Source organism: Sipha flava, unplaced genomic scaffold (genome assembly GCF_003268045.1).
Source record: "Sipha flava isolate LNK unplaced genomic scaffold, YSA_version1 35a_pilon_pilon, whole genome shotgun sequence".
NCBI lineage: Eukaryota > Metazoa > Arthropoda > Insecta > Hemiptera > Aphididae > Sipha > Sipha flava.
In genome coordinates this window covers 16311-39057 of record NW_020273058.1, presented here as the reverse complement: position 1 = coordinate 39057, position 22747 = coordinate 16311, and the positions used below count along the sequence as shown (strand labels likewise).

The 22747-nt window shown below is 35.2% G+C and overlaps 1 protein-coding gene across 3 annotated transcripts in view; it reads right to left on the bottom strand.

The window, feature by feature from the left end:
• The window catches only part of LOC112687645, a 63770-nt gene extending 41515 nt beyond the window's left edge, over positions 1–22255 (bottom strand). The window contains exons 1-2 of one of the 3 annotated variants that reach the window (XM_025560481.1): positions 21377–22255; positions 7921–8640 (exon numbers count right to left, since the gene is read on the bottom strand). In XM_025560481.1, coding sequence (XP_025416266.1) covers positions 7921–8221 — 301 coding nt within the window. In that variant the 5' untranslated portion in view covers positions 8222–8640; positions 21377–22255. Of the gene's footprint in view, positions 1–7920; positions 8641–20310; positions 20450–21376 lie in introns of those variants that run through there. The other 2 variants (XM_025560479.1, XM_025560480.1) reach the window with 2 other exon arrangements.
• Positions 22256–22747: the final 492 nt, after the last annotated feature.

Sequence of the window (22747 nt, the reverse complement as noted above, 5' to 3'; positions counted from 1 at the left end):
GTCCAATATGTAAGATTATTTTTGTACTTTTATACTTTGTGGCCCGCTTGAAAATAATTGTTTACCAAAATGGCCCGCCAAACGAAAAAGGTTGGACATCACTGATCTACACAAACACATGAAACACGGACACAAGCGAAGATGTACGTAGTCTGTTGCGTAGTTATTATTTTAACGGTGCCCACTTTTGTTGGACTACCATACACAAGTACGTAATACATGTGTATGTTTGATATAACAGTCGTTAAGGTTTTCCCAGTACACCACGTATACGTATGAGGGGGAATCAAAAAGTAAGTTGCGTTTTGCCATAAGTTAAAAAATAATATGATTTTAGAAAAAAAAAAAGTTTATTCAAAAGTACACATAATAGTCTATTATTCGACGTATTCATCAAACAAGTATCTACATTTTTCATATCGTATACGCACGTTCCATTATTTGAATTGTATGTTATTTCTAGGACCGATTTCAATATGTCCTGAGAGATCGGAGTGCAATTATGAATCGAAGTTCTCTTCGAAAAAAGATCGATACGGATCTTACATATTTCTTGAACACACATTAAAACGAAACAATATTAATTTAAAGAATCGAAGAAAAATCAACCGACGAACGATTTCGTAATCGTGTCCGACATTCATCGTTGAACAATTTTCCGATAAAATACTGTTCGATACGTTATACCACTGTTTTGTATCGTTTTATGGAACTAAAAAAAAAAAAAAAAAAAAAAAATCCATGACCTGCATCCGAGTTCCCCCAATGCGTATTTCACCCGTTAAATCTGGTAGTTACGTACGCGTACGTATCGGATCGTGTACTACAATGTATTATTACTAGTTCACGTAAAGGTCTCTGTTTCTCGGTTAATCAGGTGTACAGGGGTGGTTAATGGAAATTCCGTTAACCACAAATATTGACACAACTCTAAACCGATTTATTGCGTAACGTTCTAGTATAGAATAACCTAACGCTTCTCAACCACTCCCTTCCGATCGGCGGTGCGTGCGTGAATCCGCCGCGGCGTCGGTAGCCGGCACGTTACCAATAACCGCAGCCGTTGGCCGTATTGCAACCGTATTACACAAATATTGACGTCGCAAGTTTGCTCGTACAGATTACATATATATGTACAAACGCGTACCCATTTATTTTATTACTGGTGAACGCAAGGTATACCGTACTCTCGAGGATGACGGAGAAAAAAAAAGAAAAAAAAAAGAAAAAAGTTAATTTCACAGCCAGACGACTGCGCATAATATTTATAACGCACGTGTATACATAGGTTTTTCGAAATCTCTCAACGGTGTCGGAGAACGCGTCTACGCCCCCTTATGTTCTTGATATCACCGTCTCGTGAATTTATTGCACCCGTCCGTGCGATTTGTCGACGTGTGCACGTTAAAATAAAAACCACGGTCGATTTGCATTCGCATAATATCATACGTTCTCGTCGCGCTGTCGTGGTAAACGTTAATCATTCGAGTACAACGCGAAATACTTACATTATTTTGGATCTGAAGCCAAACCAACCATCAATAGCGATATAAGGGCTAGTTCGAATAGCTTTTTTAATACTCGTATGATCGAAAAAATTAAATACTAAAATATCTTCGGTAGACTATAAAAAAAAAACTTCCAGAAAAAAAGCTTCATCCCTTAAATCAATGATCAACTTAAAATTGTTTGGACAAATAAAATGCAAAAGATATATTTTTTTAAATTTTTCATTACTACTGGTGATTGAAATTTACAAATTTTGCGAAATCTTGATTACATCACTATATTTTATGAGTATACTAATAAATTAAGTGCAACGTTTTTGGAAAATTTTTTCATTGTCCTACTTTATACAAACAATTTTCCGACTGGCCCAATAATATGATTCGATGGTACCTGGTTGACCTGGTCAACGAACCGTAATGACGAATGCATGTGGACGAAACGTTTACCTACGCCGATGGAAATATCGTTTGACAGGCGCGAACATATCGATTAACATTTTCGCCAACACCTACAGGGACATTTTCGAACAAGCAGGTGTCGAACAATTTACAGTATTGTTAACGATTCTGTTATACATTATTTACACGTTCTTCTTTTCTAAATTAACCATATATGTTCATGTTTTCTGACATATTACCATAATAATTCGCTGCCGTTTTTAATATATAGGTGTAACGTGAACGTTAAAAGCATATTTAATATCGTAATAGTTCACGGGCACACAAAAAAAATATGACAGTAATGACAAACTAGATATTAGACGCGATTTTATTCACTTTGTATACATGTACCTGATGATGAATTTTCAATTCGAAACCGGCCGCGTACATTATACATATGTAATAAAACTCCAGGCTAAACAAATATTTTTTTTATTTATTTATTTATACGTAAATAATAAACACTGTAACAAATAACGTTTTATAGTCGATTGTAACAAATTTAATAGAACATCGATGAACCAAAACATTCACTCCGCGGTCGATGTGCAAAAATGTTTTAGGTGAAACGTGTTAATATTCTAAAATGGTTTAAGCTCGAAGGGTTATTCTGTTATTTCGTAATTATTTATTTTATAGTAAATAAACTATTTTTATACGTATAATACTGTTAAAACTTACGGTTTCGATACGCTGCATATTTGTGATTAATATTGATCAACATGTAATGAATATCACAAAATATACCGTAAGTAAACGGATTTATTAAATAAGTAATTAATTATAATTGAAAGAGCCAAATTAGAATAAAATGTCGTTGTGGTAAGATTACAACATAAGACACAACGTTATAATCTCGGCAAAATGAAAACATTTCGAGCGCTTGATACAAAGATAGTATTATCTACACGTTAAAAATATATGATTCAATTATTTATAGTTGAACTAATAAATTAATAAACTATTTTTGTTCGTGATAAAAATCAACTGTCAAATTCTAAGATTATAGGTGGCGAAATAAATCTAAAAACAAAAATAATGAAACCAAGGATATTTAGTGGCCATGTTTACAGTGAAGCTGTGGATAAACTCACAACACGAGCTTATCGAAAGCGATCGATTATTAAAAATCTCACACGCATGATTCTGAAAATAAAATATTATATTAAACCGATTCAATAATCTTCATTTCGGGGATACTAACTAGAATGTTGATAAAATATGTATACAATCTATGAATCATTGAGCCGAGGTCGTAATAAATTACGTTCACCTACAACCTTAATTTCAAACGCTGAGTACTTTAAACAAATATTATGCAAACGGTCAATGGATTTTTTCTCTCTCTCCACGTTATCGTGACGAACAAACCTGACTTATAATCTACGTCGGAAATCAGTTCAAGAAAAATTCTTCGGATTATAAAGTCTTGTATCACGTAATATTATTAGTAAGAGTGAGAATTCAAATAATTCGTAACGGACAATTCGTAAACCGGGATGCAAGTATCGTTAGGTATTAGATAAATAACTTTATACATTTTCACAGGACATATACCAACTCGTTAGGTTTTCAATGTTCCAATGCATCAACCACGCATCGAAGATCACCAGTTAGTCCAATACGGATTTGCCAGACAATATTTTTAAAAGCAAACACTGTAATTATTAGAGTTAGGATGTTGATGACTTTTGCATTTTTTTCCCTTTGATTCTAAACAATGCTATCCTAAGTAAAAATTTGTTTCATGTTCCCTTGATGAAGAATATTATAATTCAATTTTGCATTTTTTTTTTTTTGCATTTTTAGCTATAAATGCATTTTTTTGTTTTTTAACATTTTTAAGTCATCTTTTCATCTTTTAGATCATTTTTTATAGTATTTGTGCAATGGTGATATTTTTCTTAAGTTTTAGATTTTAGAGCAAGTGTTAAACCCAAGTTTGCAAACAAATTTAATTTATTGTTGTGATTAAATTTATCGCGTTTTAATATAATTTTGTATAATGTAAAATATATTATTAACATTTTTATTATTAAAAAATTATTAAAATTATTATTATTGTAATATATATATTTATTAAAATTATAATTTCTAATTCATATTTTAAATTACTATTACATCTATTATCACACCCATATCTTTAATAAAAATTATTATTTATAAATACATAATTTTCACTTACTTAATTAGTTTTTAGATAGTTTTTAAGTTTTTAGGGCATTTTTGTGTGTTTCTTAGGTCATCAACATCCTAACTCTAGTAATTATCAAACGGTTAGCGTATAGCCACATAGTGTCATAATAACACAAAATTACCTACACAGCAGATGGTATTAAATATACATGGCTATATATTATATACTAGATGCACACGCAAGAAAATTGACCGTTATGTTGTAATTTTAATACTGGATGTTTAATATCGTGACAAAATCATTTAAGAATGTATTAACAAGAACGCCGGTCTGAGAAAATAATTAAAACTAATATTATTATTTAATTGAAAAATAATATTAGTAATCGTATTTTTATTATTGCATATTTTGTGTTTTACACCACATAATTTTATATTTTATAGTTTACAGCAGTCGTAGAAATATTTCAATCATACCTATAAACCTATGATATTATGACTAATGAACAACAAAGAATAATAATATGATACGATATTGTTCTTATTTTCCTGTCTGGGAATTCGCATGGGGGTTATTAGATACTTTATCTAGGTGAAGCACGTTCATCATATTGGTTATTTTATAACGAGCTTGAAAAAAAAAACTATTCGTTAAATAATAATTGTTATTACTCATTCAGATTATTAAAATAGTAAAGTAACGATCAACGCATTATTATTTATTTATGATTTATTTGCAACGTGCATTATAAATTGCTGCCATACCAAAAATATTTACATTTTAACACTGTCTTACAATAATGCGTAATAATGTTATTACAAACGCCGACGATGATAATAACAATAATTGGATTTGTTTTAACTTTAAACGATAAATGGCGAAATAAGTAAAAACCGCGTAATCGAATAATTTGTTTACGTAATAAATAACTAACTATTGTTTCTTGGAGATATATTATTAAAAAAAAAATAATATTATCCGGTTACCGTAGTATACGAGAAACAATGTCTGCGGTGCACACGTCGTCACGATATGATACGTTCTTAGAACTCGGGGTTAGTTGATTAATTGGATCGGCGATGATGTTACAAACATCGTTTGTGTTATTGCGAATAATTCGAGCTCTAACATTTCTAATGTTAATACTTTTTATTTTTTTTTTCTAATATGAGCCAGTGGCGTCAGGGGTACTAGATTCCTATTATTTCCCTGACGCCACCATCCTAAGGCTAATGCCATGGCATATGTCTCACATCACTGGCCTACTTGTCCTTTCTATAGAGAGGGCGTTGACTACACCATGTCGCAAGCGATCATGGTACGCGTCTAGCCCTCTCTCTCACCCGGTCGTCATCCTCCTTCTGGAGAATGATGGTCTCCACCATCGCCACGAAGGCATGACGGTGGCGCAAGGCGCTTGCTAGTATGCGGCAAGTTGGGCAGCGTCCTCGGGGAGAAAACTAGGTTCAGGTCCACAAAGTAGGCCCCTAACGTCCAGCTCTCCCACCTCCGCTCTCGCCTCGTTCCACCTCTCACACGCGAATAGTGTGTGAACTGCCGTGTCCTCCGGGCTGCGGCAGTACACACACCCCGGGGAGGGAGTTCTTTCCCGACACCATAGATAGTCCTGGAAACAACCGTGGCCGGTGAGCGCTTGGAACAGCGCGTAGGTCATGGTGACCACCGCGCCGACCCAACGCCCCACGTCCGGCAGCAGCGTCCAGATCCATTGCGCTTTGGGGGTGCTATCTCACCGCCGCTGCCAATCCGCGATCGTGACCGCCCTCTCTCTGGCTCTTATACCGGAGAGAGGCGCTTCCAGATCCGTCGCCCTAGCTCGGGAGATCCGGCAGCGCTCCTCCGCCAGCATGTCAGCCAGAGGCGACCGTGCGAGGAGCAGTACCGCCTCGTCCGACACTGTGCGGTAAGCCCGGATCATGCGCAGGGCGATTCGGCGCTGCGCTCGAACAAGGACGGCACGGTTTTTTGTCGTGCTCGTCGCTTGCTCAGCCCATATCGGTGCCGCGTACAATATTTTGGAGAGGACTACACTTGTCAGTAGAGTCCTCTTCGACTGTGACGAGCCTCCGATATTGGGCATGAGCCGCCCGAGTGTCCAACGTTTATACTATGGTTGTTTAAAATTACCGCGGTATATACAATGATATTGATTAGTTAAAACGGTGATTTCTGTGTATTTATATTACAACGAATGTGCACTTTAAGTACAGGTTTTATTTTTCAGACAAGACTTTTTGCGCGGGCATGTGTTTTCCCCACCTCCTCGTAGATGAACAACACTTTATCGTGGGGTTGTTTTCCACGCACAGAATTTATTTTTGTAACGACTAATGTATATTATATAGTATAGTATATAGGGGAACATCGAAAGACTATCGGCGAGTACACTCTTATGAGTGCTTTACAATAATATAAATGGTTTTTTTTTTATTTCAACGCCGATGACATATATTTATACGCCACGATGTGATAACGACAAAGTATTGCTCTATAGGGTGCAACGTTAAATCGATTATTTTTGCTTTAAGTACGATTATCACCGTAGAAAAATAATGTATCATATATGTTGCAGCAAGAGCTATTTTTCAAACACCTACCAGGATAATGTTTTAACGACTCTTATCGAACGTTTTTTAAAAATAAAACGTTTTAAAAGCTACGCAAAGAGTTCTACCATAATGCTATACTATTTACGACAGTCGATTACGACTGCAGTGGTTAATAATCTTTAAGACGCGAAGAGTAGAATCCGAAAACAGTCTCTATATTAAACTGGATGTGTGGAAGTCCATCGATGTTGTTTGAGTCTTGGGCCACTATTTAGTTTAAGATATTATTTGAAATCAAATGAAGTGCGGAATCTTCGGATATGCGGATATATATATACGTGCATTTTTAGAAAGTCCTAATTTCCCCCGAAAATTAAATCCCATGGTCGAGCCGTGACGGGAAAGTAAATTTTAACGAGACCAAAGTGCTCAACATAAGATACATATATCGACGGTCGGGAGGCCACTTTCAATTGAAGTGGGGGGCACTTTCGTGCCGACATTATGAATTTAATTGGATACAATAACGATGTAAATAAGCGATATTATTGAATGTATATTATAAATTCAGGTTTGCGGTAAAGTAGCCCACACAAAGTTTTTTCATTTTACCCTACTTGAAATTCATTTCTTACCATAAGTATAATACGAATACGTATATAAGTTTTGAACGAATCTCACGACCATTTGAGGTTTTTAATGCGACGTTTTATTTCTGAGATCATTAGCTTTTTCACCACAATAGTATTGTCGTCAGTAGCACATTTGAGAGGGGGCGGGCCAATCATTTGCCTATCGCGTTACAAAAAAAAAAAAAAAACATAATGACTGCGAAATAAGAATTAAAAATCAAAAACTCAAAATCAAGCTTTGTGACAAGTATGCGTACTTCATAAGGTACGAAGCGGGCCGTGGATGCGCGCAACAGGTTGTCGTAAAGATGGGAATAGAAATCCGTTCTATATGTATATTGTTCAATATTTTCTAACTACAGTAACTCCCTCTCTCCAACACAAGTCTAGCTTAAGCGAGGGAGGTTAATCGAATTCAGTATTGGCTATTTTTTTGAAAAATATCGGATCGCCTTTGAAATTCTACTCGGCGATTCGAAATCAAAGTAATCGTAGTCGGTCCGACCGCGTAGGCATATATTTGCTCGATGCGACCGTTGCTTGAACATAAACGTGCACGGAAACAATAACAACTGGTAAAAATCTTGTAACAGACACATTAGTTATACGTATCGCAATGTTGTAGTACTCACGTGACTGGGGTTGATGATGGACTCGATCGCTGTCGACGGCCTGGTCGGTCCGATTAGGCGAGGGAGGCGGCGGCTGATGGCCAGCGGTCGCCAGGGGCGATGGAAGGGACCGGTGGAACAACGTGTCTACGGCAGCGGTGGTCGCGTTCCCGTCGTCCACGGCGGCCGCTTCGACCGCTTGGTCACGGTGGACCATGCGGACATCATGGCCTATGACGGCGGTGGCGGCGGTATGCTGCTGCTGCTGGACGTGGTCGACGGTCACGTTCACGTCGGCGAACGCGGCCGCGCGGGAGCGCATCAGCGACAGCGACGTGATCACGGCGGCCAGACAACAGATCGCCGGTAGGTAACAACAGCCGCAGCCGGTCAGTTTGCAGCCGGCCGTGGTCGTACGCGCGGTGCTGCCTGTCGCGCCAACGCACCGCCACCAACACCGAACGATCAGAACAGCACCGGACCCGTAGCGATGATGATGGCCGTGCACCAGCGGTGGTCGTCGCCCGCGGCCAACGGATCGCGGCCGTTGCCCTCGTGTTGTCACCGCTCGCTGACGGTCGACGTCGATTGTGCTGGTACTCGGTGCTGCCGCGCATCCGTCACCCGCAGCCCGCGGCGCGGCACAACTTTTTCCGCACCCGCATCATGTCGCGAGCGATAGGCGCAGCGGCAGCACTTGCTCACGATCCGGTGACCCGGCAATGTTGTACGATCCGCACCCTGAAACACCATTGTCACGCGGTTGCATTACGACTTGTGGCCCAGAACCGCGTTCAACAGAGAGGCAAGCGGTGGAAAAGCCACCAGCGTGCCGCTGCGTGTCACGAGACGATAAGAATCAAGAGTACAAGTCCCTACACACAATATGATCCGGTCGGGCCGACAGGATGATTTGGTCGAACGGGTATCGTATCATGTTGTGCGATTTAACAATGATCCTGTCGGTTTCATCCGACATTCCGACCACCCGACCAAATCACATAGCGTGTAACACACTCGAGAGGATTTTGCTTATCAGTCGGCTCTTTGGCGTTGCTTATTGTAGTTATTTGTGTTTGTGGTTACGAAACCGTAGTTATACGAAAGCGAACTGTCATGCAGTCGCAGAGAACTACTGCACTAGTGGAAATAAAATTCATCAGATCAAGAAGAGTAGTGTGTATACAACGTTTGATTTGGTCAGGCCATCTGTCAGACCGACCAAATCATATTGTGTGTAGGGGACTTGTGCTGTAACCATTATAAACCGTTTGCGTTGTTCCTGTACGTTTCTTTCCTCGAAAATAATCAGGTACAATTGTATGGTTTCATTTAATCTCGGCAGTCAGTGCATTGCACCGTTAGGCGTGTAAACATCTTTTCGGAGTGTCAATTTTTTTTTGACGTTTAAAATATTATTTTTCTTAAGGGCGGTATATTTTAATTCGTCCCGAGGCGGTAACGTAGCTAAACAGCTTGTACCATGCGCAGTTAATTGGTCCGGGACGGCCGCAAATCGTCCGGTGATGGGGGGGGGGGTCGGATTTCATTGTCTGCGCGCGTATTTCAAATGTTTTTTTGCACCGCGCGCAACGTTTACCAACACCGGCGTACAAGCATGACGAGCTCGCAGGATCGGATCCTGGTTAGGGGTTGAAAAGTTTATATCTGCCACCGAGTAGTAATTTCGCCTTAAAGTCGAACGCGGGAGGGCCTCTGAGGATTACGAAATATTGGGGGGGAGAGAATCGTGTTAGAGTAGATTCCACCCGGTAATAGACCAGGAATGGATCCAGAAATTTTTCACGGGGAGGCGCATAATCATATATATATATAAATACAAACAGGATATATGTATGGGATGAGTTGTAGCTCTAGGAACGAAGTTAAACTTTTAACAGTTAAAGGAATATAATCCCTTATTACAGCTTTTAAATTATGGTATTAACGGTTAATAGTACATGTTATTTTTGTAATAAAAAGTCAAGTTTTTGTTGTTTTTTCATTAGAGAATCTGTTAATTATTTTTGTCGTGTTATCATCACCGTCAATATTTATATCCTTATGCATACTTAAGGCATACATAAGACCCAACCCTTTCAATCTTTTTTCTCCCGTTCTTGCCCTTCACCAAGTTTAAAGCAGCCTGAAAGAGGAAAAACTTCTTTCTACGGTTGCGATAGAAATTGACAATCGAACTATAACTTTAAGAAATTACGTATGTATTGAATAGTAATTTTGATATAAATGATTTAACGTCTTGCGAGCAAAATTTATATTTTTTAACTTATAATTTACCGATAAAAAAACTATTGTTTTCTTCACGGAAATAATAGACGACGTGTAACGCGCAACGATCAACGATTTCCTACATTAACGAAGATAACGTTTCAATTGTTATTGATTACAGTGCACCATATTATATTATCGACTGATACAAGACATAACAAGATAAACAAGTTACAACGCAACTATTTGTGTGCGATTTGTATGTACGAGAAATTATAACCGATTCTGTACGATGTAAATTATTCACATTATTCCATTGGTAGACGGAAAATGTAGAACTATTAAATGGTCAATAGAAAATAATCGAATAGTATTTTTTTCCCACGTGTTAAACATATTTTTTATGAGATTCGAGGATAGGGACGCGCTCCCTTTTCTCTCCCCTCGGATCCGCGCCTGTAATGGACATCACCTTTTCCGACATTTAACGTACACACATCACGAAAAAACATTGTGTACTCGAATGTACGCTATCAATTTGATGTTTTTCACATTGCACGTTTTCATAGGACGGTCGACATCGACCCTTTGTTATGACGCAATATTATTATTGTACGGTCCTGAGAACTCGAACTGTACCATCTAAAGCAAAAATCGTCCTGGGAATACGCGCTTAACGAGATAGCATGAAGTGACAGCATAAACTCAAAGGGACGATGTTTATTTTTCTATCCGTTGGCTCCGGGCGGGAGTGTTCAAACGGCTTTATATCAAATGCGCTAAAAATCGCAGGTAAAGAAAGAAAAGTTATGTGATGGAAAAAAGTTATACATCTATCTAATCGATATTCGAGTTAGTATATTATATACGGTTACCTCATTAATACATATATTGATGAAAATGCAACTTTTTCCCTGTATCTTTGGTCATCGTGTAACATATCAGACAAAAGAACAACAAATGCATGTGAGGCATTTCACTCAGAATTTGGGAAATATTTTTATTCACCCCATTCAGATATTTTTGTTTTTTATGAAGTTTTAAAAATAATGTAACGCAACAATCATAATACGTGTTCTCTTAGTTATCACAAATAGACCAAACTCAAAATTTATGACAAAAAAATAAATAGTAAAATAGACAGAACTAATTTTAATATTAGACCTAAGAACTTTTAAAAATATTTAGGATTAATATAAATATATATATACTATTAGTGTAAATACCAAGTATGTAGAATGATAAGTTTGATTTTAATTTTAATTTTTGTTTTTAGCCATTATGATTTTTACTTGTACTGTATAGTTGTTATACCGGCGAAATAGATGTATACCTTTTAAATATACCCTTTTTATACCGGCGCAATAGATGTATACAGGTAGTGTCCCAAATTCGGCGCAATTGACGAATACCGGTTCAAACGTTTTCACGATAATTCACGGCAACTGTAATGGATCCGATCCGTACATAAAAGCGACGGCCGATGTTCTAACAACGATAACGATATGTATCTCCAAAAGTACGTGACAAAATATATTATGATTTAAAAGTAATAAACGTTTATAATAACATTGATGGAGCCGGTGAAATATTGTCAAAAGCGTTTCTCTAAACGAAAGTGATAATCAACCGTGATTAAATTCTGGGGCATATACAAACCATAGTAAAAATTCTGTGGCTTATTTTGCCTGAAAATTTAGTGAATGGGTCTTCCCTTATCTCCTAAATATTTTTTTATTATAAGACTACGGTGTTTTTTCTTTGAACATGACTTGTTTTTTCGTTTTGAAACATTTTTAATTTAACTATCCTACTTAAGTTTGAAGTCGATTTTCAATAAACTAGAAAAACATTAGTTTTTAATTAAATTTAAAAAATGCTTATAAACAACACATAATTTACATTATGAATTTAATTTTTAAAATTCATAAAGAATAATGATTATAATCTATATGTATCTTTGTATTAATCTTAGTATAATACATTTTCTAGTTATTGTGTATGTAAATGTGTTATGCACTATTGTATAAAGGGCTTAGTCCCGTCAAATATTAATAAATAAAATGAAATAAAATTATTTTTGGCTTTCTTCTCATTCCTAAATTGAGAATACATCTTTCCAAGATAATCCATTTTCACCATAGTACAAAATAATGATGGATTTCAGGAAACTCTTTATCGATTTAATACACATTTAAATTAAATATTAAATAAATAAAATTGAAAATGTATTACTCGTTTCGCTCGAAATCTATCTGATGTCGTTTGTACAGATTACAACGAGGTAAGAATGAAAACAAAATGTATTCCAAGACTGTTAGCATCATAATGAATTTAACATAGCCAATTTTCCAAAACTGTTTACATCCTCTAGTACACTTATGTATTCCGCTATGAACTTTAAGAGCGGCGAAAACGCCGCAATCATATTATTCACCCCTACGACTTACGATATGTTACAGATTGTTGTAATTATTATTAGTTTATATATTGTATGTGTATTGTCTCGTGACTCTTGAACGATTGTCGTACACACAGGCACATACATAATATCGTTAGGACTCGTTAAAGTTTATCAGCACCGAGACGTAGTGTTTTTACGGTGTTATTTTTAGGATCTATATGTGCTTAGCGTTGCAACATTTACGTTATAACAGCGTTACTAATTTTGATGAAATTTTATATGGCGTGCAATAACCTCATTGAGCAGAATGTAATTGAGAAAGCAGAATAACATTTCAGTGTTTACATCGTTTGAAACGGTATAAATATACGTTTAAAATATAACGCGCACAATCCTTATAGTACACTACCAGAGTCAATATTAATAATATGGATTCTGTTCATAACGTTGAAACTTAAAAAAATTAGTTTTTTTTTTATTAAATATACTTTTAAAACCATTAAAAACGTAATTTTATCAAAACACTGACATTCCTTAATAAATCAAACGAAAATCAATATTTATTATTTCTTTGTTGCGTGCGAAGAAAATTTCGAGGTATGTTTTGATTTAACTCATTTTATAAGTCCAGTGTATATATATATATATATATATACATATATATATATGTGTGTGTGTGTGTGTGTGTGTATGTACGTGTTACAGTAAAGAATAATATACACTATTAATGGATCGAGGATATTTTTTCCGAAATTATAATGGCATTTATTGTAAAATATTGCATTTAAAGTTAATAACCAAATAGTTCACGATGCAAAATATAATTTTATTGGTATAAAAATGAAAAATTATGAATTTCACCTGCATCATATTTAAACCAAAAGAACTTCATATTTAAAAGCGTTGTTAAAATATGAAAAAAAAAAGTTCAATATTTACTCTAATCCATTGCGTTTGAGTGATTTAATCCATATAATGAAATAGGTTAATATATAAAATAAAAGTTAAGTACATGTATCGTTATAGGCATAAAACAAATGCATAATATTAATTACGAATTAGATATCACCGTACAAGTAGCAAATATAAGGCCATAATTATGTTATACTTATTATAAAAGAAATTAAAAAACAAACAATTTAAGGAAAGATTTCGTTTTAATCGGTTGTATTTTATTTTACGTGTCAATTATTGTACTTGAATGTATGGATTTGACGAAATGAAACATTATTTCTGGTACTTATTCTTCTTACGTATTAAGTGTATATAACATAAGTCAATAAGATTTCTAATTTCTTCTACCATTGACATTAATACGATTACGAACTTGTATAATTCATAACAGTATTAAAATAACTGGAAAAAAATGAATCAAAATAACGATTGTTCAATTTCTAAAATTTATTAGATTTATAGGGATAAATTAGGAGAACAATTTTTTAAATTCAGTATAATTCGTAATAAAATTATACTATAAAAATATGTATTCTTGCAATTTTAACGAAATCGTTAGAAATTAAAGTAAATGTACAAGATCCGTTGACATATTTATACGCAATTAATATACTTCTAAAACACGTTTTTATTTTTAAAAAATTTCATAATTTTATTTAGTTGTAGTATACATACATTCACGCTCGAAAAATAATTGTATTGGAAATAAATCGTCTGTTTAATGGGAAAAAGAAATTTAAAATACACCATAATTAAATTTATAGTAATTGAAATACTCTGTATATTTTAATACAAATATAGGTATTCATGTTTATACATTATATATACATACATATGCATTAAATGCAATGATGATTTTTTTATAGTACAACTATTTTCCGTCGTGAATAAATTAACCATATAAAAACCAAAATAGTCAGAAACATGTACCATAAAAATTGATTTTTGTTGCTTCTGTTTGACTTATGTATGAAAAATGTTTTAATATTCTACAATAAATTGCGTATTAAAGCACAAGTGAAAGCCGTCTCCTTACATTATTAGGACCCCCATGGAGTGGGATAACATGATCGTCATCGTTAACGATGTTCTTACGTATTCCAATAATAAGACGAACCATTCTCTGATATTCAATAACATCAAATTATAAAAAAAAAAAAATAGTATTTTACACACAACTCACGAATACGCGTGTACTTACATACCTACATAACATCGGTGCGTTTTTTGTTTATGACTAAAATCAGTTTTCATAGTCAATACTCCAATAGAGCCATACGCTAATCAATAGTAACTGATAGATAGACTTTATGGTAAACACGATAAATAATTATAACATCACAAAACCTTAATATTTTACACTGGCTTGTTGTCGTTAAATGTTAAGCACCCAATTTCCACTGTATAAAACCATTACACGGTGTATACATTTAAAATATTAAATATTCAATACCGATTTTTTAAGGGGTTTCGCTCATCCATCACGCATTGTTATTATTATTTTTTTTTCTTTATGATAATCAGACTTTTTGTATTGTATCATACTGTACAAATGCGTATAACTGACTGGGCGATACATATTGTTATAGAAGCATTATGCATAATACATGCACACGGTATCGGTTGTAAATGTTTAGGGAACTACGATATACGATATTTCTTGGCGCCACCGTTTCTATATATTTTAAGTGGTTACATTATCAACGACCTACTATGTATATTTGCATACCTGTATAGTAATTCCAGAGGCCAAGTTTGAAAACACATCTATGTATACTATATATACATAATATATTCGTTTTTTTTTTTTAAATTTTTGATCCACCGAATTTTGTAAACATATGCTACATAAATTATGGTCTGTGATGGATATTTAGTAAGTAAATTTAGTAAAGTAACTAAGTTTGAAAATTTATAACGTGTTATTCAATTCGTGTATTTTACTTACATAGGAATTCACTATTTTTAAATTTTATATTTTTAAAATTCTTATTTATTCAAAATATAATTACGTTTAAAATCCAAAAATGGTACTATTAATACTAAAGTACTATTCATAATATTGATAAACAAATAATTTTAATTATTTATTTTAAATTCACTTAAGTTAGAGATAAAGAATTAAAATATAGAAAAACAATTACTTGATAGGTATCTTATTATGCTTAACTGATGTTTGATTCTTAATTGTAATATATTATATTATTATTGTATTATATTTACTAATTACTACAATTTTAATATAATTTTATTTTATTTTCGACTCTAATATATTTAAATAAGGAGTACTCAACTTCGTAAAAAACACAATATTCAAATATTAAACCACTTGGTCTATTCATCAGTAATTTCTCTTTTTCAGTATATTTGTTAATCTACGCCTATATAATTACTCCAATACGATAAAGATACAATAATTTTATAAATATTCAGTGGCATTCAATATATTTTTCATGAGATTTGCCATGAGACGTAATCAATACCAACTCACAACCCAATATTTTTGTTTTCTAGGAATTAATAAGACATTTTTTTTTCTTAGAATACACCAATATCTATTTTTCATATCATATAATTTATTATAAAATAAATTATGAAGAAATTATACGAATTAATTTAATCTAAAGCATGCAAGTGATATCATACATATCACTCCTCGAAAATCAATAGTAATGCATTACGATATGGTATAATTACTTCATTTAAGTATCAATCATACCAAGGTTATAGTTTTTTGTACTATTATATTGTAAAATAACTAAATAATCAAATTAATATAACATTCGGCATAATATAAAAAAAAAAAAAACCTTGAATTACAGGACCTTTACAGCTTGTACTTTAAATCGCAAAGTGGAATAAGTAATTAATCCATCTAAAGTATTAAATATAACGTAAAATAATTTACATATGGTTAATTTTTAAGTGGAACATGTAGCTTGAATAATGTAGTAGCTCTACTATTAGTACGATATATTTGAAAAGCTTTTATTTGTATTTTTCGAACTGTCAGTACATACATTTAGTGTTCAACATTCAACCAATAAGGTATACTTGATGTCGAGATATGTAATTAAAAATATCTTCTCCCGGGTTCTTTAAAAATCGTTCAGCCCTCATGAAATAGTAATAGTTTTTTATGATAAGAGTACTTGGATTTGCAGTTGCGCGTTCTGTTAATATTAGCGTATACGTATATTATATTACTAAATTAGTTCTCCGTTGAAACTGAGAGAGAATTACGCCTCTTCGTATTCGAATTTTGCATGCATATACAACGATGTGATACTAAATGATCATTGGAGTGGTTAAAATAAGTAAAACCGATAAAATTATTAATTTTTCCCAATATAATTCTAGTATATACTCTAGACATTTGCGTACAAATATGCAACAGCAAATTTAACTAAAAAACGATACTACCCTAATCAGCAATTTTGAAATTAAATTTGACGTAAAAATAAAAACTAACGATGTACAACGAATTATTATTAACAATATTTACTTGCTTATCTTAATTTTATGGTGCAAAATTTTAATCAAATGAATTTACCTCATACGTTGTTAAATGGATAGACATGACGTAAAAATACGTATATAGAAGGTAATCGAACACTGTCTACTGTTCAATGTAACTCATTTTGACACTATGTTTATTCAAAAAAACGGGGTGAAATATATCTATACATGTATGTAGGATGTACCTGTACAGGACATAAAAATAATATTAACAATGCTATTTCATTGCACTAGCGAACCCATCCATTTAACTATCCCCCTCCCTTCATTGTGTTATATGTATATATACGAAATTTCTGAATTTTCCTTTTTTTTTGATTCTGAAATAAGGGAAGGAATAATTATTTTTACCATTTATTTTTTTTACGAATATCCGATATTCTTATACACAATCAGAAATTGTAATGTAAGTATGTTATAACTTAGCTCGTTATAGTGTTTTAAGTCATACACTTTCGAGTACTATTATGTGGCACATAAGGTATAGAGTGAAAGTATGGAATAAGGAGCACTGGCACTACTAATACTATTATTTTTTTCTTAATTTTTCGTTGTAAAGTTTCATTAAACTGCATTTTTACAAGTTATTGAAGTTTTTGAATACCCATTATTAATTTAATTAGAATTTAAAATTTTGGAATTATTTTCTAAACATCAGTAGTTATGAACTATTGGAACTAAACTAACTTTAATAACCAATATACGATAAATATCGATTTGATATTAATAAATACATAATGTATTTTATAATTTATAAATACTTCCGAGAAAATATTCATACATTTTAATAATTCACAGGCATTCTTGTAAATTTTCTAATAAATTAGTGTCGTATAGAAAAGTTAGGTTTTAAATAATTCAAATGTTATAACATTTATAACGAAAAATATTTACATTAAAATATAACGTCATTATGGAGACAAATTTTAAACTGGATTCCATTTTATATATTATAGTTGTTAATTTAGCTACACGTTTTTTTTTTTTTTTAAGAAAACTTACGTCATACACAACAAATATTTATTAAAAAAAATGTTTATTGTTTTATATTTACATTTCTGAAATTTTGTTACAATTTATATTTTATTTTAAATTTCTTGAATTCTGTTTAATTTAAATTTACTTAAATGTTAACCAAATATTCATGGTGCTTTATATATACTATGTATACTTAAGGGAATAGGTAAAAATAAGTTAAAGGGAGTTGATATATTTAGGTAATAATTATTTTATTATTACCTATTTATTTACTAATCTAATTTTTCTCAATATGGGGAAGTTCAACTCTAAACCACTCACCCTATTACTTACAATACTGTGTACACTGCAATGAAGAAAACCAAATAGAAAAATATTGTTTATAGGTTTTTTTCGAGATTTAAATGAAATTATCAGCTGCTAATGGTTGGTTTAATTACATACGTCTAATTGTTATATATAGCAAAATTGAAATCAGACAATTTCATTACATTGTTTTTGAATAAGAAATATAAAATAATATATTCATAATTAATTTGCATTTATAAATAGAATATTATTTTTTATCGTCCACAGACATTTTTGAACTTTTATATTACTTCATTATATGACAGCTGAAAAGATTTTGATAAATTAATTTGTGTCACGTCTACTTTTCATCCTAGGGAAATGCCATTGACTCAATGTAATTCAATGCATCACAGTAAATTTAGTGTCATTCAAAAAATAATATGATTGAATTATTTCAGTGAAAGATATGACGTCAAACATCAAACCGTAATATTTAATTAATAATATTTAGGTGAAAATACGTTTTATACATTTCTTTCATGTATTAACGCATATTAAATACAATCTCGAATGCTACGAATATGTCATGCTATTGAACCACAATATTTATTTTAAAATACTAAAAAATAAATAAAGAAGAGTTAAAAAAATAACCAGCCAATAATACACGATTAATACGAGTATGTCTCTTAAATAATATTAACATTTTATAACTCGTAGTATGTAATTAATATTATTAACGTGATAATAGGAAACATTTTCCTTTTTTGAAAGTTGTAAACAAAAATTTACTAAGCTATTAAAAACAAAATTTCAATAATGAAATGAGTCTTATGATATATCTACTCTAAAGCAAAAGGTCAAGGACAAATTTTATCCATAACGCATTAACGCATGTACGATTATTGTAAACAACTAAATTTTACGAGCGGCTTAAAATTGCAATATAATTAACGAGTGATATTAAAACCTATTTTAGATTTTAAGCAGAGCAAGACAGAAGAAACAGTTGATTTATAATTATGTGGTTCAGTTTAAGAAAGATTTTTGAGAAATAAAACTTTAAGTGCTTTAAGAGTTTTACATTAGATACACCCCATCTGCAACGTCCAGCGGTAGATGTAGTTTATTCTCGTTTAATCTATTATTTTTTTTCTATTAAGCTTTTAAAAAATGTATTCAAGTAATAAAACGAAAAAATAAAGATTAAATGTTTACGATTCATCGTTATAAAGAATCATCATGCAGCCTTTTTCGCTATCGTTTTTATTCCAGTTTCGCTTACTTTGTTAATATTCTGCAACCGAATGAGTAAACCAGTGGAAAAGTGAATAATAAACAGTATTTTTTATGTTGGTTTTATATTAAAAATTCCCAGCTTGGGCTATCTATATCTAAGTAATAATGTATTTAAACAATTGATTATTTTAATTATTTAAATGTATAAAAATGAAAAGAGCACGGCGCAAGAAAATAAAAATAAATTATTGATTTTTACGTGGAAGTCATTATATTAGATTCGAATTCAACACGTTCAAAATTCCGATCATTAAAATAATTCTCATAAGACTCACGATATTACGCCGACTTTGCAGTGTCATGTGTTCCTTATTATTTTCAATAATTTATAATAACAATATTCGCACATTATTTGGATACAAAAAACTTGTATGGATATTTTTAAAGTATAGTGTAGTTGTATAGAAATTGAATTAAATTAATCGAGTAAATATTTTACTCGTAAAAATACTATGTTGATGATTATTTACTTTATACGCATTTATAATTATTTTTTAATATTGATAAACAACATACAATAAGAATAAATCACGGTTATATTTTATGAATTACATAGAAATCAATCTCTAAACGCATTTGCGCGTTGTGCTAAAGTCGTTGTTAAACGATTGGTGCACGAACACGGTCGATGAGTCGATTTTAAAATACGTAGGTATCTCATACCCGGTGACATTTGGAAAATATTTCACTAAATTGATGACTAAAATCGAAAACCGAAAATCGCGGATCTTACATACATCTCGATCCAAGACTTGGAAGGAACGGCTTCGCCTGCGACCGCTGTTCTTGATGGTCACGACGAGCGAATTCTTCTACGAATGCGCGTTCGACACGTGTGCCCTGAGAAGCCTAACGTCTCGGAACGTTATCCGTTTTCGTTAATTGAACGTATGACCCGTGCGACACGCGCTATGAGGATAACGGCTTTCTCGGGCGAATTCCAGCGTTCGGTGCCAGAACGACATTGAAAACGTTGCGCTCGGTGTTTCGTTGACACGAATTCGCTGCGAGTTTCTCGCAAAAGTGATGTTTTTTTTTGTTGGGGAAAAAACCAAAGGACAAGACCGTGTTTTGAATTCGAGCGTGCCAGGGTCGATCTCAGCGGGCGAGTGGAAAGGAAAACCGTTAGCGTCGCCAGCGCGTGACGTAACAATTTATAGCGGGGAACATCTATAAAAAAAAATGTAATCCGGTAAGCCAAATCTGTTCGTAAAACTGTATACGAACGCGCGGGCGCGCGCATGTTTGTTTATCAAATTGATTCGTTTTATTCAAATTTTTTTGATCGAGCAGCGGTGGAGAGAGCGAAGAGATATTTTTACAACGGGCGTCGTCGTCGTCGTCGTCGTCGGGACAAATGGTGCGGGGGAGAGGACGTAGTAAACGTCGCCCCGGGGCTGCTGCGGACACCGCTACTACTGCTACAGCCGCCGCCGCCGCCGTTGGTGTTGCCGCTGCGGCTGCCGTATTACGATGGTCGATTATTTTCGGAACAGCTCGGCCTCGTCTTGTTCGCTCCGCCGCGTCCCGCAACGGGGCCCCACACCATTGATCCCTGACCGCTCCGCGTAATATTACTCTCGCTCGCGCACGGTTATCGAAATCTATTCTAGCTCGCACGCACGCGCCATTAACCAAAAGCGTCGAGATCGAAGCGCGTAGACAAGATCAAGACGTTCGTGTATTCCGACGAGGGCCTAGGACGACGACGTCGACAACGATATCGTCTTGTGCTCGTCGTCAAATCACCGTGAAAACGTTAAAAACCGTATAATACGGCGATGCATGCTCGTGTTTACGTACCTCTTTGTCGACGGCGGCGGTCGAGTGTCAACTGTTGCGGTACGAAGACTATGTTACGGTGCGCGGCATGAACGGACGACACACACTGGCGTGCACTGCGGTAATGGAACGAAAAACGAAAAAAAAAAAAAAAGTATAAACTTTCACTGGACAAGTGCCGGACCGCGCGCGTGGTCTAGGTATACGGAGGTATTAGTACTACTACTACTCGGCGACGGCGGCGGCGGCGGCGTATTTATTTTCGTATCGCGGCGTCCGCGTTTGCGTAAACGGCAAACGGTACGGTATATATTAAAAACCTATACCCGAATACGTGTATTTATGTTGTACCGATGGGGCGCGATTAACGTGTATACGAGAATTTGCGCACGCAAGGTTTTCGACTGCAACTGTTGTGGTTATCGTTCGACCGTCGTTTCCGGCGATCGTCGTCACGACGAAAACGCGCGTGTCGAACACATTTCGTATTTTTTTTCGTTTCCGAACGCGTGCTCTCATCAAGTGGACACCGCGACGACCACGACGAAGACACTCCGCGGAAAGCGACGCGATAACGAATGCCGCACGAAACGGGAGAAGTTGGGATCGCGGAGCGGAGAGGCGACCGGCGCTCGGGCGTCCCGCGACGGGAGGAAGGGACACGCGCGCATCCGCCTAACCGTTCGCACGACTGCCAACCGTATGTGGCGGCGGCGGCGGCGGCGGCGACAACGAAGCTTATAATATTATACACGGTCCGTGCGTGGTCTGCGAAGTGTGCCCGCCGCGCGCGGAACGCACCGAAAAGCGCGCGACGGCCAAAAAGCGTTTTCACGGCGAAATATTTTCGACCCGAAGGTTTCGCCGCGATCCGTTTCACTCGGTCGGCCGACGACGAGGCGGCATAAACGCGCGCGGCGCATAGGTGTACCGCGCGGGTCCGCAGCGTCGTCACGGGCGGGCGGGCGGGCGAGCGGGCGGTGAACACGGTTGGGCGCGAACAATTACCGGCGGCGGCGACATTGTCTGCGGCCGCAGCGATGATAATTATCGGCCGTCTAGACTTTGCGGGCGCGCGCTCGGTACGTAAAACGTGCGTGTATTTTATGTGCGCGATCAAGTGTATTTGTGTACGCGCGTGTGTGTACTAAGTGCGCGAGCGAGAAAAGTAGCCGCCGCCCGGTCGGGACGCAGGTCGAGAGGTCATACACACATCAATACGTGCGTGTGTACGGTCGCGGCGGCGGCGGCGGCGGCGGCGGTCGGGTGTACACACGCCATACACACAATCACATCCCCGGGGCCGCCCTGGGGGTATTTTATCCCCGGCGCGTTCACCGCCCCGCCACCCGTCCGTAAGCCGCCGTCGCCGAGCGCTCGTGCGCGCGCGCG